Genomic DNA, 18,240 nt, shown 5'->3' on the forward strand with positions numbered 1-18,240 from the left:
GAAGGCATACTTGGCCCACACAAGCAGAATCCAACTACACAGACCTTTGTCTCTCACAGCCCTCAGCCTCTAGCAGCCCTTCCCTCTGCCCAATGGCCTTGCCCAGCATCCAGTCCTCTCCCAGCTTCTGTCCAGGGCCCAGTCCTTTCCTGTCTACCCAATGTGGCCCCGTCGCCATCCTTAGCACATGAAAACAGTCCCAAGAGCCTCAGTGTTTGGACCTCACAGCCCCGCCCTTCCTGAAATGTCTGTGCTGTGTAAGTAGCAGGTGCCGGGATATGACACCCACAGTCCTGGTGTCACAAGCTTTTTGCTAGTGGGTCATTGCCATCCCCCAGAGACATGTCTCTTCCACTTTTAAAATAAGCAAGCCGAGCCTGATGGGAGGCAGACAAGTCCGTGACTCTGTGTCTGTGACTCCCAGGACAGCCTGGTTTACACACTGAGTTTCAGGACAGCCAAGGCTACAGAGAACTTGCCACAGGAAAAAAAAAATGATGATGATGATGATGATGATGATGATGATGATGATGATGATGATGATGATGATAAACAGGAGAATCCAGCAGCATTTCCCCCAACTGAAGGCCTGTGTTTATGACCTTATGACCTGTGACCTCTACACTGCTAGAGACTTAGCAGCGCTCCTGTGGTCCTATGATGTTCCGGTTGTGGTATCATATGTTGAAGCCTCCCCCAGCCACCTAGAAGGTGGCAGAGGCTGAAAATTCAATCCACTGTGCCGTGCCTTCAAGACTGGAGGTTATGATCAAAGGAGGTTGTGGGAATGTCACCCTCAGTCAGTCCCATGGCTTTAATAGAGAAAACAGAACTCACACATTTTCATTCCTCCCCCTATGCCCCAATCACTGAGGTTCCCTATGCCACAGGCCTCTGTTAGAAAGATGGCTATTGTCAAATTCATCCTGACCTTTGGACCAGGTCCCTGAGCCAAAATCAACATACTTTCTTTATGACTCATATAGCTGATAGTGTTACTTACATCAGAAAACTGAACAGCCCCTTCTCCTTCATTGAGCTTCAGGGACAGATTCAACAGCCTGCTCCTCCCACCCGGTGACAAGCAGCCTCATTCAGTCAGAGGACATACCATTCATTCACACCTGGGAAAAGCTAGGCCAGCCTGGGCCCTGCAAACACCCACACCTGCCTGATCCCATCACAGTAACAGAGCTTTCGTTAGGCCTGACAGCGTCCCTGTTCAGTGCTCTGGTGTTCCTGTCTTGAAGGGTATAGGACACCCAGTGCCACCCAGGATGTCTAAGCTGCCACTGGGCTGTGAAGTCTGATGTTCAGAATCACTCTGACCTAGGGCATGTCCTTCGTCCTCCTAGGGATTTGTATCCCTCATTTTGGAAGGGGTGAGACTGCACACAGAGACCAAGGCACTCTGAGAGGCCCTAAACCAGGTTCCTCAGGACAGGGTTGCCAGGCCCAGAGGCCAAAGCACGGACTCTTCAGAAGAACCTTACTCCCTCTTGCCATGGTAGCTCATACCATGTGGAAAGCAAAAACAGGATCTCTCCAAGTTCAAGGCCAGCCTCGTCTACACAGTGAGTTCAGGCCAGTCAGAGACATGTAGTGAGACCTAACATTAAAAAAAAAAGGGGGGGGGGGAATAAAGAAAGTCCCTGCATCCACCGCTGAAGCCAGTCCCAGGAGAACAGAATCCTCACCACAGATTTATCAAAACGTGCTTTATTCACGTAAGTGGAACCATCAATGTGTACACCCAAAGTCCCTACTCGAAGGCTAAAACACGTAGCTGGAGGATCTGCTTCTATTGCAAAGGTAAACTGAAGCAGGGAGCTGCAGGGCAGAGCTTTGCCTACAGATCAGTCAGCATGGACTGTGCACTGCTATAACCAGGCTCAGGCCTGCTGCAGACTCTCCACCTGGCTTCCATGGAGGACACCACTCCTGTGCTTGAGACATCAGGCCCGGCACCTGCTTTGGTGAACCCAGCATTCCTTTCTCCTTGGACTTTGTCCAGACTGAATGTCAGTCAGGCCTTTGCCCACTGCTTTCCCTATATCCCAACCACCATCCACCTCTGCCAGGGTCAAGCAGGGGCCAAGTCCCACCATGCCATCATGGGCCCCCTTTGATGTGCAAGGAGACTATCGAGACCTTTTGGGACCAGCTCCTGGCAGCAACTCAGAGGAGGAGGTACCTTGCCAAGGAACAGCCCTCTCGGCTCAGCCTACACCCTGGCCAACTAGGGTGCCCTTCCATCAGGGCACGCCCGTCAGACAGTTCCCCAGAGCGTCACAGTGCGGCTGGAGCAGGCACACTGGGAAGAGGCAGCTCCAGTGCGGGGGTCTCTGCAGCTTGGGGAGGACTGGGCTTCCGATGGTCCAACTGCTCCAACTTCTCACCAAGCTGGGAGTAGAGCTCCTTCACAGCCTCCCCGCTCTGTGGGAAAAGCAGACATGGGCATGCCATAGGGCAGATGGCCTGCCTGAGCCTACATGGAGGAGTGAACCCACAGGCAAGACCAATCATGAGGAACACCATCACAGTACGCACCAAGAGCACCATGCCACAGCTGGACTGGCCAAGCACATCCACAGAACAATGGCCTCTGAGGAGGAACTGGTGATACGCACCTGGCCCGTGGGCTCCAGCGCCTTCTGCAACGCCTCCAGCTTGGAAGGGGCCACTCTCGCATGCAAGTGAAGGAGAAGCCTCAGCACATGGCGGTGTACATTGTCCTTCCTGGGAGAGATCAGTGGAGCTGGAGATGGTGTGACACCTACTTCACTCCCAGGCACAACCCAGCACCCACCTGCTGCCTTCAGCTTTACCACTCTACCTAGAGGTACATCAGAACGGACCCTGCCTCATCCGCAAGCTCCTTCAGGAACTCCTCAGTCTAGCACAGGTCTCAGTGTTCAAAGACCCACCTGTGGTCCTTAAGCAGGATGGGGCCACAACTCCCTTCCCAAGCTGCCAAACACGAGAACTGGCAGGAAATGTGTGTCCTACCTGGGAGAGGCAGTGAGGAAGAAGCCATCAAAGAGGCTGCTGCAAAAGTCCTCCAGGGCAAATTCATCAGCCAACAGCGCCAGACTCCCAGTGAGTAGGTGGAGGAAGATGTCACTGAAGGCCAGGTCACCAAAGGTTTCCACTGTAAACAAACAGGGTGGCTCGGCCTCTGGCCTCTGCCCTCAGGGACTCTCTTTGTCCCAAGTTCTGAACAGGACCCAGGTGAGCAGGGAGCTGACCAGCTCAAGTGCATAGGTGGTCTGTGGCTCTCATCAGGGAAGCAAGACCACAGCTAGAGTGTGAGGAGAGGGGGGCTCTGCCCCACCCAGGGACTCTGGTCTGAATTAGCCTCCATGGAGAGAAGGCCCCCAGACGAACAACTGAGATATGCAGAGGCATAAGAGTATGGCCCAGAGAGAATTCTGCCAAACCGTCCAGAGGACGTCTCAGGTAAACACAGAGGAGCACTGCAAACTCCCTGTTTGAGGACATCAAAGCACAGCAGATGAGGTGGCCAAGCAACTAATGTGTGCTGTGTGCTGCTCGCACCCAGGGCATGGAGAGACCTGCTGCCACGGGCGGGCGGTGCTGCCACGGGGGGACCTCACAGGGCACCTAGACAGCAGGCACTCAACAAGAGCACAGGATCCCAGCCAGACCTTCTCTCAGGAAGGATGAACACAGTATAGACAGCCTTGGGACCCTCACTCCTCCTGACAACAGAGCAGATTTTGATGGCAGACCCAATTGATGCCACTTGACCTCACTGAGAAGCTGGAACACCTCAGGGATATTCAAGTGTTCTGGGAGTACTACTGAGAAGAGACTGGATGAATCTCAGTCACTTAATGACCTGCCTGGTCATTCGTGGAATCATCACCCAGAGGCTGAGGTGCTGTGACACCTGAAAGGCAAGTGGGCAGGCAGTGGGACAGAACCTTAAATCCTGACTGGAGCCCATAACACCCTGCCGAGACACAGGACTCACCCACTACCCATTTTTGGTTCTTTTTTTCTGAGCTGGGGACCGAACCCAGGGCCTTGCGCTTCCTAGGCAAGCGCTCTACCACTGAGCTAAATCCCCAACCCCTGTTTTGTTTTTTAAATTTATTTATTCTGTGTATGGGAGTACACAGTCGCTGTCTTCAGACACCAGAAGAGGGCATCGGATCCCATTACAGACGGTTGTGAGCCACCATGTGGTTGCTGGAATTGAACTCAGGGCCTCTGGAAGAGCAGGCAGTGCTCTTAACCACTGAGCCATCTCTCCAGCCCCTCCTGCTTGGTTTTTAAAATCATCTTTTTTTTGGGGGGGGGGGGTAGAGATGCCTACTAAGCTGTTCAGATGAGGGTTATGGTCTGAATGGAGACCGCCTGCAGGCTCACTTTCTGAACACTTGGTGCCCAGGTGCTGGTGGTATTCTGAAGGGGGTGAGACCTGGCTGCTGGAACCAGGTCACTCAGAGCAGGGATGGGAAGAATGTACGTGTCCTGACCCCAGTTACACTCTGCTCCTGGCCTGCCTGAGAAGCTTCTGCCACATGCTTGCTCTTCTGTGCTCTACAATGTCCTCCCCACCAAGAGAAACTGAGTCAAAATGATTCTCTCAATACTGGAGATGGCTCAATGGTTAGAAGCACTGCATGCTCAGGCAGAGGACCCAGGTTCAATCACTAACACCTACATGGTGACTCACAGCCGTCTGTAACTCCAGATCCAGGGATCTCAAGCCTCTTCTGGACTCAGTGGACACTCAACACACCTGGAACACTTACATACCTCTAGGCAAAACACTCATAAAATAAAAAATAAACTCTTACTGGGACTTGGTGGTTCACTCAGGAGGTAGAGGCAGGCAGATCTCTGTGAGTTTGAGCCCAGCCTGGTCTATAGTGAGTTCCAGGACAGCCAGGGCTACATATTGAGACTGGGTCTCAAAAACAAACAAAATACACACAAAACAAAACGAACAAAAAACCAGAAAATTAAACATACAATAAAAAAGTAGAAGACTTGGGCTGGAGAGATGACTGAGTGGTTAAGCACTGACTGCTCTTCCAGAGGGCCTGAGTTCAATTCCCAGCAACCACATGGTGGCTCACAACCATCTGTGGGATCCCATGCCCTCTTCTGGTGTGCATGAAGACAGCGACAGTGTACTCATGTATAATAAATAAATAAATCTGAAAAAAGGTGAGTTTTTCTGCTGTCTCTGTTCTGGCCGCAGAATCCAGCGCTGTACTGAACATAGCTGGGCAATGGTAGTATCACCTGCAGTGGCAGCAGCTGGAAGGTGAAGGAGGCAAGATCAGTCCGCACTCAGTGCCAGGCACATGCACGCCGTTAATCTCAGCACTCAGGAGGAAGGGCAGGTGGATCTCTAGGAGTCCAAGGCCAGCCTGGGCTATATAATGACACTCTGTATCTTGAAAAACCAAAAAAGAAGAAAGAATGAAAAGAAGAGAAGAAGAAGAGGAGGAGGAGGAGGAGGAAGAAGAGAAGGAGGAAGAAGAGGAGGAACAGGAAGGAGGAAGAAAAGGAGGAGGAAGTAGAGGAAGAGGAGGAAGCAGAGGAAGAGGAGGAAGCAGAGGAAGAGGAGGAAGAGGAAGAGGAAGAAGCAGAGGAAGAGGAGGAAGAGGAAGAAGCAGAGGAAGAGGAGGAAGCAGAGGAAGAGGAGGAAGCAGAGGAAGAGGAAGAGGAGGAAGAGGAAGAGGAGGAAGCAGAGGAAGAGGAGGAAGCAGAGGAAGAAGAGGAAGCAGAGGAAGAGGAGGAAGCAGAGGAAGAGGAAGAGGAGGAAGAGGAAGAGGAGGAAGCAGAGGAAGAGGAAGAGAAGAAAGAGGAGGAAGCAGAGGAAGAGGAGGAAGCAGAGGAAGAGGAGGAAGCAGAGGAAGAGGAAGAGGAGGAAGAGGAAGAGGAGGAAGCGGAGGAAGCGGAGGAAGCAGAGGAAGAGGAGGAAGCAGAGGAAGAGGAGGAAGCAGAGGAAGAGGAAGAGGAGGAAGAGGAAGAGGAGGAAGCAGAGGAAGAGGAGGAAGCAGAGGAAGAGGAGGAAGCAGAGGAAGAGGAGGAAGCAGAGGAAGAGGAGGAAGCAGAGGAAGAGGAGGAAGCGGAGGAAGAGGAGGAAGAGGAGGAAGAGGAAGAGGAGGAAGCGGAGGAAGCAGAGGAAGAGGAGGAAGCAGAGGAAGAGGAGGAAGCAGAGGAAGAGGAAGAGGAGGAAGAGGAAGAGGAGGAAGAGGAGGAAGCAGAGGAAGAGGAGGAAGCAGAGGAAGAGGAGGAAGAGGAAGAGAAGAAAGAGGAGGAAGCAGAGGAAGAGGAGGAAGCAGAGGAAGAGGAGGAAGAGGAAGAGAAGAAAGAGGAGGAAGCAGAGGAAGAGGAGGAAGCAGAGGAAGAGGAGGAAGAGGAAGAGAAGAAAGAGGAGGAAGCAGAGGAAGAGGAGGAAGCAGAGGAAGAGGAGAACCTCCATCTTTATGCACCATCCTCTAAACAAAGGAGAGTCAGCCCGTCATCAGAGCAACAGGGTGCCCCTGAGGCAGTTCTTCCCAATAAAGCCTGCAGCCTTAGGTGGTAAAAATACAGGTAAACATACAGGGCTTTTCTAGGTTCACCCTTGCTCTCCAACCACGACACAGAGATGTGGTGAATTAAAAGGTTCAGGCACTAAGCGGAGCAGATGCTAATCTATTCTAACCCAACTATGCTGACCTGGCCTATTTCCCAACCTATTTTCCAACCTCTTGTGCCATCATCTGCCACCTTACCTCACCCTCACTGCTCCTGCTCCACAGCCCTCCCATCCTGACCCCCTCCGATGGGACTCCCTCACTGGGACTGGAATTCCTGAATTGTTCGCTCCTGATAGCTATAGACTGATCAGCTCTTTACTGAGGAATCAAGATGACTGAGAAAAATGTTTTACAGAACATTGAGTCAGGAAATGCTTCATAATTAATGACAATATCAAAATCCAAACTGAAACCAGGTCTCAGAACTGAGAAATCAGCATCTGAATACACAGTACACAAAGCCATTCCCTAACAATCTAGTACCATCATAGAACCTCACTATGGCCCTGTTTTTACTTTAAAGAGCCCACTCAAAACTTCCTGGTTTTAAGCTTGTGCCATCCCAGGCACCTGGGGGAAGGTCTCCTTGGATAAGAAGACCCAAGGAGTTTTACTTTTTTTTTTTCAATTAAAACAAAATAAAGGTGTGATGGTTTGTATAGGTTTGGTCCTGGTGTCTGTTCGCAGCACTAAATTCCTAACTAGGACAGAAGTTGGTACCAGGAGTGGGGTATTGTTGTGATAAGCCTGACCATGTTTCTGTTTGGAAGAATGTGGATTGAAGGGACTTTGGATTTGAAAAACCATGGGATGTTTAAGTGGGGCCTAATGAGCCATCCTAGTAGAAATATGGAAAGATTTTGTTGCTGTGAGGGATTTGAACTATGCAGACCAAGCCCAAGAGGTTTCAGTGGAAAAGAACTTCACTATGTGGTCTAGAGACTGTTTTTGTAGTATTTGGTGAAGAACAGTATGTGGCTGGTTTTTTGCCCTTGTCTGAAGAGTGTACCTGGGGCTAAGGTGAAGAGAATCAGATTAATTGCATTGACAAAGGAAGTCTCAGAAATGTCCATCATAGACTTTGATCTATGGTTAAGTCTCATGAAGAGCGTTTTGAATAAGCATAGCAAGCTTAGAAAGGAAGAATACAAAATATATGGTTTGAGTATTAAAGGAGCACCAGGAAGTGAAATGGAGCTGAATCCTGTGTTCAAGGATATTAAATTGAATTAAGGGAGTGGTAAGATCTCACTCAGCTAAATTCAGGTGCAGGTACCACACACCTTTAATCCCAGGAGGCAAAGCCTTGTAGATCTCTGAGTTCAAGGTAAGTCTACAGAGCAAGTTCCAGGACAGCCACACTGTCAGTGAAGGAGTTAGAAAACAGAAAGCTGGTGATGATGTAATATAACAAGGGGGTCATGGTCTAGCCCCAGCAAGCAGCAGATTTTGGAAGCTTCAGCCATGTGTCTCTGACTTTATAGTCAAAAGGAAAAGGAAACTACTGGGACAATTGATGCTGGTTAGCTGGAGTTAAAAAATTAGCAATAGGGGGAGGGGTTAGGGGGATGTTGGCCCGGAAACCGGGAAGGGGAATAACAATTGAAATGTAAATAAGAAATACTCAAGTTAATAAAGATGGAAAAAATAGAGGCTGGAGAGATGGCTCAGCGGTTAAGAGCACTGACTGCTCTTCCAGAGGTCCTGAGTTCAATTCCCAGCAACCACATGGTGGCTCACAACCGTCTGTAATGGGATCCGATGCCCTCCTCTGGTGTGTCTGAAGACAGCTGCAGTATACTCATATAAATAAAATAAATAAATAAATAAATATTTTAAAAAAAAGATGGGAAAAAAATTAGCAGTAATTAAGAAGAGACCAGTATCACTGAGATAAAATCTGGGAAGATTTTCTGAGAGCACACAGATCCTGTGTTCCAGAGATAGCAAAGGTTGCACCTCATGCGGCAGCTGTATTTGGTAATGTGTAAGAGTCACCCAGGTGGTACTGGTTTGAAGCATGAAGGGGTCATGAAGAGCAGCTGAGGCTTGGCACTGTGAGAGGCCACGGAAGGTCATTGGTACAGCCTCAGTTGCAGTTGATGACCCAGGACTGAAGGTGTCATGCAAAGGAGTGAGGCTTGGCACCATGAAGAGAGCCTAGGAGAGGGTACTGGTGAAGCCTAGGTGCAGTGGAAGACCTCCGTGTATGGAGATGCCAGTGCCATGGGATGATCACCAAGAACAGCAGCAGCAGTGGAGTGGATCAGCCTGAGCTTAGAGTCCGACAGAGGGCAGAGCTGGAGAAGTGATGCCAGCCCTTTGGAGGAGCCCAGAAGATCATGTGTGAATCCCAGACATTGAAACAAGAAGCTCTAACACTGAAGCTGCCTTGGAGACCCCAAGATGTTTGAGATGCCAGAGCCGTGAGCTATCTGCTGAGGAAAGCTGCTAACAGGGAGTGGAATGAGCCCAGAAAAGAAGTTTGTTGCAGTCAACAGAGATGCAAAAGGAGGTGGAGATCTGAAGGTTGCTTTGACATCAGACATGGAGATGCAGAGTTTGGAGTTTGCCCAGCTGGCTTCCTGTCTTGCTTGGGGGACTACAGTTAAGGGCTTGGATGGATCTCAGAAGAGACTTGAACACTGTTGAGACTGCTCTAGACTGGGGCTCTGGAAGTTGGACTATTTGTGTTTTGCATTATGCTATGTTTAGGTGTGGCCCCAGAGACTCATATGTTTGAACACACCTATGGGGGCCAGGGAGTGGAATGTGATGGTTTGTATAGGTTTGGCTCAGGGAGTGGCTGGCACTTTTAGGAGGTGTAGCCTTGTTGAAATAAGTGTGTCACTGTGGGTGTGGGCTTTAATACACTAGTCCTAGCTGCCAGGAAGTCAGTGTTCCGCTAGCAGCCTTCAGATGAAGATGTAGAACTTTCAGCTCCTCCTGTACCTGGATGCTGCCATGTTCCTGCCTTGATGATAATGGACTGAACCTCTGAACCTGACAACAATTAAATGTTGTCCTTTATAAGACTTCCTTGGTCATGGTGTCTGTTCACAGCAGTAAAACCCTAACTAAGACAAAAGGTGTTTTATGTTTTGTTTTAAAACAGGGTCTGGGGGCTCTGGGGGTTGGGGATTTAGCTCAGTGGTAGAGCGCTTGCCTAGGAAGCACAAGGCCCTGGGTTCAGTCCCCAGCTCCGAAAAAAAGAACCAAAAAAAAAAAAAAAAAAACAGGGTCTGTCTACGTAGCCTGGGTCTTTCTGGACAACCTAAACAAGAGGGCTGGTGAGATGGCTCAGTGAGAAAGGCTATCCAAGTCTGGGGACTCGAGTTGATTTCCTGGAACCCACATAAAGGTGGGAGAACTGACTATATAGACCAAGCTTATCTTGAACTCTCAGAGCTCTGCCTCCCTCTGCCTCCTGAGTGCTGGAGTGAAGGACATGCACACCACACCTGGCTGTAGAAGTCTGAATCCCTGCTGTAGGAAATCACAAGACCCACTGGCATCTCTGAAACAGAGCCCAGCCTGCTTTACAAGCATGCACACCGAGTGTCTACTGAGGTAAATTACAAACACAGAAATCAAGCTATGGGAGTTGGAGATAAAGGCAGAAGATAGTTGGCAGAGCTCAGCAGACAGGTGGCAGGGGAGCACAGCCATCAGAACTCACCAAGACCAGGCAGCAGGCGCAGGAGAGCATTCTTGTTTCTCTGCTTGGTGATGTGTAGAACATAGTACAGTCCCACCTCACAAGCCATGCGCTGCTCCTGCAGAAACCTGCATGAGAGAAGCCATGGTCTTCCAAGAGTCAGCCTGCCAGCAGCAACTTCCCTGTCAGCTCCACTCGAGTGCCTCCCCCAAACCCTGCCCTGGAGTCCTACTTGGTGAAGCTTTCAGGAAGCGTGTTGGGATATGTGACTGGGGCTTTCTCCTCAGCTGGAAGCTTCTGATCTACGTTGAAAGTGTAGTCATCCACCACGAAGGACATGAGCATCGGCAGGAACTTGGTGATGAGCTCTGCCTCCTGGCAGAAGGAATGTCTGAGTCCATTAAGGTCCCAGTGCGCCTGGCTGCTCTCAGCAGACACCCTAACCCACTCAGCCATGTACATCTAGCCCTTATCCACCCAATACACTTGCCTCAAACTCACATTTCTTGGACATTGGGCCCCCAAATCCCTCCTTCCTGTTTCCTGAGATTCATGTCTACTGCTATATTCTTGAATGCCCCCATCATGGCTGCACCTGCAAAGCCCCATCTGGATCCCAGCCCCTAGAATAGCTTCTACCCTGCAGCTAGTCCACCAAGACACCCAAACACCCTTGATGGGAGCTCCCCTAAAAATGACTCTAGGAGTAGAGTTGTGCTACCAGAAGGCCCCCACCCTTGCACTCCCATAATTTAGCAGAAAGGAGGACCCGGGCCTCATACCATCTTGGGCTCCTTGAAGACCTGGCTGTCTATTAAGTCCCATGCACCTTGGCCCAGTGCCAGCAGCCTAAGGAGGAGGAGGAGGTCGGGACTGTCCTGAAAGAACACAGAGGCATCGGCAAGGGCTCCCAGGGACCATGCCATCCTCTGGTCTCACTGGGCAAAGCAGGCTCTCTGCTTTCCAGAGCCAAGACCCTAGGAGTGTGTGATCATAAGGCACCCATGTGCCGATACCCACCTATGGAGAAAAACCCAACTTTACAAGTGACAGTCTGTGCTTTGCGCAGTCAGCAGCCATGACTATGCTCACCCTGGGCAGGGTCTCCTGGCTAACCAGCTCCTGCAAGTGCCTGATGGTGCTCAGGGACAGAGTGTTGATGGCAAAAGGGTCACACAGGATCATAGACAAGTCCCTGGAAGGAATCAGACCTTGATATAAATTGAGGAACCTGGTTACTCTGTTTCTAATAGCCACAGTGCCAGACGCACTAAAGGGACAGCCACAGACTGGGATGCAAGGGCTTGGGGACTGACCCCAGATAGCCAGCCTCTCTGTGTACTGAATTCATAACTTACCCCCTAACTTACTCAAAGATCTTCTAATCTACAAAGTTAAAGAAAAAAAATTAACCCTCAACACACTAAATCCAGACCCTGATTGAAAGACCCTGAGTCGGGGCAAGCAACGATGATACATGACTTTAATCCTAGCATTCAGGAGAGAGAAACTCATGATGAGTTTGAGGCCAGCCTGGTCTACACAGTGATTCTCAGGTCAGCTTGGCCACAAATCAAGAAGATCCTGTCTCAAAACAGAACAAACCCCTGGCTTCAACTGTAGGCTTAGCCAGTGAGTGGAGAATATAATAAAGAAATGTGGCAAGGCCGTGGCAGCCACAACATCTTCACGCCAGGCAAAGGATGCTGGGAATCAGGCTGGAGTACCTAACCCAGCCTAAGCTCACACCTAACTTGCCACAGACAGCAGCCCCTCCCTGACTCAGCTCCCTGTGCTGCCTCGGGAATAGCAGGCCTCAAACTCCAGGCACAGGCATGGATTCTCTTGCTACTGAGGCTCATTCCAAGTGATGTGTTAGCACCCTGTTAACAATGGGCCTAGTACCAAGGATGAGCATCCCAAATATACCAGAACAGGCTCCAACTGCCAAAGGTGAACAGCAAGCCCCACTGATGTCTGTTTAGGGATCAAAGGGTAGGGTCCTTAAAAAGCTCTCACCCCAAAACTTGTTCCTGGCCCTTCTTCACACCATCAAGGAATCCCTGCAGCTCTCGGGCTCGTTTGCTGTCCACAAACCGCTCACGGATGCAGGCATCCAGGCACCAGGTGAACTAGGGGATGGAAATAGACAGTCTAGATACACACAGACTCATTCCTCCTCACTCCACTGCCACTACCCAAATGGCTGTGGGAACCACAAGGCCAAATACAGGAGAGAAGCAAAGATAAACACAAGCCCAGGGCCAAGACCCCAGCCTAGGCCAAACGCAGGGCAGAGAACGAAAGGGGTCCCTGGAGAGAACAGAGAAAATGGCCATCAGGAAAAGGGGTAGCCGAAGGGGGGCAGCAGCAGTCTCCAGGCCTAGACAGCCAACACGACCATTTGCCGTGCACTCGATCGGCAGGTATTAACAAAGGAAACCAAACAGTTCTCATTCCCAGACATTCCCAGAGACAACATGGCACAGGACTGAGACACCAGTGAGCTTTCATGAGGACTAGCAGGAGGTCTCCCTAGGTCTCAAAAGTACTAAGGATCAGGACAGCACATGAGAGAGGCATATTTATTCTTCCTAGAAGGGAGCTAAGGAGGGCTGGCAGACAGATGGACAGGTTATGGCAGATATGTAGTGCTGCTCAGTGCCTGGCTTTGATAAGCAACACACCATGTACCCATGAGGTGGTCTTAGGTGTCCTGTGTTCTTGGTGGGGGATAGAGGGAGTGCAGAAAACCTCATTCCTTTATTACTTTGCTACTGGACAGCGAGAAGCCCTGAGGGTTCTACGGCAGTAGACACCAGGAGCCCAACAGGAAGATGGTCTCAGGGCCTGCTGCCACTTGCAGCTATAGAGCAAAGGCTAGAGGGACTGCAAGGGAGGCACCAGGAGGACAACCATGTGTCTGCAGGACCTGTTCATCCACTCCCAGTCGAGCTGAGGAGCACAAAGCTGGCAAGCTGAGAAGCAAGCTTAGGCGCACGTGGTCAGCAGCCACTCCTAGGTTGGTGAGTGCAGAGGAGAAGGGCGCAGGAGAAGTGCAGAGGGAGGCAGGCACCACTACCTTATGGCAGGGATCCACGGTGCAGATATCACTGACATCCAGGTCATGCAAAGACATCAGCAGCTCGGCTCGTAGCGTGCAGTAGTGCACATTCCTGGTCCGAAGGAACAGTGTGCGCAAGAACTGCAGCACCATGTCATACAGCTTCACGTTCTTCCCTACCATCTGTGTCAGCTTCTGCACCACCTAGGAGCAGACAGACAGACGGAGTCCAAAATCCCACCCCGGGACAAGGAAAGGTGGACATATCTAGCACTTGGGAAACAGAGGTAGGTGGATCTGAGTTCTAAGTCAGACCGGAACTCGTTCCAGATCAAGTTCCAGATCAGCCAAGGTTACATAAAAAGACTGTGTCTCAAAAGACTAAAACAAAACATAAAAGCCCAGCACCACCCAAGCACAACACGACACGGACAAGTTCCCCAGGCCTGGATACAGAGCTGGCCGCTCTGTTTCGGCCATGAGATATTTCTTTCTCTGTCATGAAATGCTGGCACTATATTCTAGGGGGCCAGCTTTGACTACTCCAAGTGAAAGATCCACATTCATCCCAGGGACATCCTAAAAGGCCCTGGGTCTGCAATCTACTGTGCTTCAAGCACTCACCTGTCAGGTTAAGGGGTAGGTGACTCATCCTAGAAGCAGTGGTGAGAACCAATCTGAAGAACGGGCCCAACACAGAATGCTTGGCTACACAGCTGCTGCCTTTGGGCCTAGGTGAACGCCTATCAGGCCACACTGGGCTCTCTGCTTTCCTGTCTTCTAGTACTAAACCATAAACACTGACACCCAGCTCTTCCTTACCTTGTACTCTAGGCAAGGGCCATGAAGGGCACCTGCCTGTTCCTTTGGCAGGTGTCACCCACCTTACATGTACCCAACTACAGCAAACCAAACAGTCCAGCTCCAATAGCTGGGGGTTTAGGGAATAGGTGTGCCTTTAATCCCAATACTCAGGAGGCAGAGACAGGCAGGATCTCTGAGGTCAAGACCAGCCTGGTCTAGAGGGAGTTCCAGGACAGCTCAGACTACACAGACAAACCCTGTCTTGGGAAGAAAAAAAGTCTTCACCAACATAAAGAACTTTCACTCAGCTACTAACTGACCACAGTCAACTGAGTCTCAGGCCTATGGTACAAAGAGACATTTAGGGTAAGTCCAGAGTTAAGATAGCACAGGAAGCCCAAGGCATCAGGTTAGCCTCAACAAGAAGTGAGGTCAGCGGGAGGAGGTAGAAGAGTGCAGGAGCCAGTGGCTGGTCTGTTGTTTCACTCTCCAAGACCCCTGCCAAGAACTCTCGGACTGACCTGGATCTTCATCTCAGGAACAAAATCTTCACTGTTCCTGTCACTGAGCCATGTGGATGGTCCAAAGTTCTCCTATTCACTGGGCACAGACCACAGATACACTCTAACCCTGACACAGAGGGACCACCTGCTCATAGGCAAGACAGCTAACCTACAGCCAAGACTGTAGGGTGATCCACCAGCTCTGTCCCCAGGGTTGGAGAATCACAGAGCACTGAGAGTGTCTGCAAAGTCTCCAAGAGGAGAAACAGGCCAGCATCAAAGTGCCACAAATCAGACTCATCTGCAGAAACTGACAACGGAGAATATCAAGAAAGGTCTTTGGCACTTAGAACTGTAATTCTAAATCTAGCCACTTGGCCCAGGAGTCCAAACAGTGTCCATTGTGTCAGCTGTGGAAGCTCACATGAGGAGTGATAAACTCCAACCAGACAGGAATGAAAGGAAAGGAAAGGAAAGGAAACCTGGAGGCTGTAAGAAACGGCCCTGTCAACACGGGGCAGACACTGGGCTGACCGAGACCTATGCGGCCTAACACGTCAAAGTCAGAAGCAGAAAGTCAAGAAGGCCTGGGGACCTAAGAGCTTGGTGAAGCAAGGAAGAAGCCAGAGTACCACTGGGAGCTAGACAACTCGAAACTGTGTACCCAAGCCCAGTGCACTTCTGCCCTCCCACTCTCTACTTTATTGACGTGACAAAGGGTCTCTCACTAAATCTGCAGGCCCTCAAGTCCCAGTGACTTCCCCTGCCTCTGCCTCCTCCCTCCCAGCACAGAGACTAAAACTGGAACAACACAGAGAAGGTTAGCATGGCCCCTGTGCAAGGATGACACACAAATACAAGAAGCATTCTGCATTTAAAAAAAAAAAAAAAAAGCTCATCTATTTTTGTCAAAGTAGACACTAGAAATTTTTTTTTCTTTTTCCTTCTTTTCGGAGCTGGGGACCGAACCCAGAGCTAGGCAAGTGCTCTACCATTGAGTTAAATCCCCAACCCCCCGACAGTAGAAATTTTTGAATGATTTATATAAATTTATCTTTCTACTAAACAGTGTTAATGTAAAGTAAGCTAGTTACAAAATCTTGACTTAAGAACTGGCAAGATGGCCAGAGGTGGTGTGTAGGCTTTTAATCCCAGTACTCAAGAAGTAGAGACAGGCAGAGTTCAAGGCCAGCCTGGTCTACACAGTGAGTTACAGGACGCCCAGGGCTACACAGAGAAACCCTGCCTCTAAACAAAGACTCCTGCAAGTTGTCTTTTGGTCTCTACACAACATGGTCATTCACAGAGATACATGATAAGTAACTTAATAAATAAATTCTCAACATAAAAGATGATGCTTATGGGCTAGAGAGATGGCCCAGTGGTGAGTGAGCACACTGCTCTTCCAGAAGAGCTGGGTCCAATCCCTAGCACCCCACCAGGCAGTTCACAGAGTCCAGCCCCATGGGCATCTGACCTCTGACCTCTGTGGGCACATACTCACACATGTTGTATACAAACAGGGAAACATCAAGAAATAATTAAAATTAATTTAAAACATTTTAAAGATGTCACTTATGACCCAGACATGGTGCCCACGCCTTTAATTCCAGCACTTGGGAGCAGAGGCAGGTGGATCTCTGTGAGTTCAAAGCCAGCCTAATCTATATAGGGAATTTCAGACCAGTCAGGGTTACATTGAAAGATCCTGTCTCAAAAATAAATAAGGAAACCACTATGGTAAATTTGAATTTAGAATTATGCCAACATCAGTAAGAGGTAAGAATAATAGATAAAAAGTTAAATTCAGTGTTTTTCTTTTCTTTTTTTTTCTTTTTTTTTTTTTTTTTTGTGATGAGATCAGGCTGGCCTCAAACTCACAGCAATCCTCCTGCCTCAACCTCTGCCAACCAACTTTTTCCAGGCTACATACATAAGTTCACGCTTACAGAAACAGACTAAGTAACACACACAGGGAAGAGGCAAGGAATGAAGGGCTGGCCACACTCCTGCCAGGCATTTGCCTCACTGAGCACACCCTGCCTTCCTCTCACCTCTCCCTGACGCCTGGTCTTGGGGGAAGGGCTGAAGAAGTTGTGCAGGACAGAGAGCTCCGTGCTGAACAGTGCACTCTCCTTCTCTAGGATATACTGCTTCAACAGTGGTGAGACTTCATCACCAAAGAGAGCCTGGTTATCTTGCCAGATCTGCCTCTTCACTTCCACAGCACATGCCCGGTACAACTCCTTGTCAGCCATCACCAGCTTCAGCTTCTTCTCAGGAACCTACAAAGTAAACACCACAGCTCCCTGCAAGTGCTGCCTGTGTCGCCAAGACTCCTCCACCAAGGCCTCAGTTGCCCACAGACCCTCTAGAGCCCAGCCACATCGAGGAGAACCTGTGAAGGACTTCCAATGCTTAGCAGGTGAGTTCAGACATCCAGAATCTCCACCACCCTCTTCCCAGGAAAGACCCACAGAGCACTTTAAGGGATACATGTGCTTCCACTGGGCTCAACCAGGGGAAGTGTATGATACAGAGAAAGTGCCCAGAGTTTGCCAGGGAGCAAGTTCATAAAACTTTCCCAGAGCTAACCAACCGCCTGTACTAATCTCATGATCTACAAGGGCTGGCTCCACAGCTCTCACCTTGGGCAAGTGTTTCATAACACACATCACCACTGGCTGTAGGGATGGCATCTTGACCAGAGAAAAGCTCTTTTCCAGAAGGTCTTCCAGCTTCTTGTACCTGCGAAGACTTGCTCAGTTGTGTTCTCCACATGCAGAATATACAGAGAAGGGGAGTCTCTCAAACACATTCAAGGTTCTAGCTACAAGTAGGGCTGTGCAGCCACGGAGACCGTAAATGCTACTCACAAACATAAGCAGCTCCCTGGTAGAGACCCACCTCTCCTCTGCCTTTCCCTCAGAGGCAATAGCTGACACTCGTTCCAGCAGTTTGTCGCGTAGCTCATCAAACACTGACTGATGGAACTCCAGCCGCGGTGTCCCGTGTAGATCCAAGAAGGGCAGGGCCGACTGCAGGGAAGGCAGCAACACGCCATTCTCTGTCTGGAGAAGCAAAGGGTAAACGCGTACGCATTTTGCTTGGCCGCAGCCAAATCAGCACGGGCACCTCGGATGCCCTGAGTAAACGGGTCCGCCATGGTAACCGCGGGAAAGGAAAAACGCCGAGAGTTACTCAGCGGGTCCCTAGCTCAGAACCTCTAGTTCTTCCATCTAAGCATCGGGAGCGCACCGAATTGTGTCCCGCTTCCCTAGCTGCCCCGGTCCCTTCTGCCTACCTGAAATTGCTCAATGGCCTTGAGAGGCTCGGTGCAGTTGGTTAGGGTCTCTTTCAGGTCCTCGCCATTGGCCACGCCCAGGTCCTGGAGCCCCGCAAACATGGCCGAGGCTCCGACGGCCGCTCGGCTGTGTACCCCATCCCCGCCGCGCTCTGCTGGAGCCGTAGCGGACGCTGACGGAGCCCCAGACGTCCTTTCCACGGTGCCACGAGGACCACCCAAGCCCCGTTCGCCCGCCGCCTCCAGTGTGGCCAGATCGCGTCAGCAGAGCTGCTTGCACCGACCCACACCTCCCACTTCCGCCCTTGACTGTCTAGGTCCAGCAGCCAATAGGCCCC

General features: G+C 50.4%; 1 protein-coding gene and 1 non-coding gene across 2 annotated transcripts; one reads left to right on the plus strand and one right to left on the minus strand.

Annotated features, from left to right (window-relative positions):
* Nucleotides 1-1,703: 1,703 nt before the first annotated feature.
* On the minus strand, nucleotides 1,704-18,223 carry Nelfb (negative elongation factor complex member B). The gene is made up of 13 exons (NM_001107817.3): nucleotides 17,903-18,223; nucleotides 17,506-17,669; nucleotides 17,247-17,346; nucleotides 16,653-16,883; nucleotides 13,310-13,495; nucleotides 12,247-12,359; nucleotides 11,320-11,422; nucleotides 11,010-11,105; nucleotides 10,460-10,602; nucleotides 10,249-10,355; nucleotides 3,010-3,151; nucleotides 2,631-2,739; nucleotides 1,704-2,436 (listed from the first exon to the last, which is right to left on the minus strand). Exons 1-13 carry the CDS (start codon nucleotides 18,155-18,157, stop codon nucleotides 2,290-2,292), a joined length of 1,896 nt encoding a protein of 631 aa, NP_001101287.3. The 5' UTR covers nucleotides 18,158-18,223; the 3' UTR covers nucleotides 1,704-2,289.
* On the plus strand, nucleotides 15,372-15,476 carry Rnu6-136 (RNA, U6 small nuclear 136). The gene has a single exon (XR_005503009.1). It is a non-coding gene; the product is annotated as a U6 spliceosomal RNA (small nuclear RNA).
* Nucleotides 18,224-18,240: the final 17 nt, after the last annotated feature.

The sequence above is a fragment of the Rattus norvegicus genome, chromosome 3 (genome assembly GCF_036323735.1).
Source record: "Rattus norvegicus strain BN/NHsdMcwi chromosome 3, GRCr8, whole genome shotgun sequence".
NCBI lineage: Eukaryota > Metazoa > Chordata > Mammalia > Rodentia > Muridae > Rattus > Rattus norvegicus.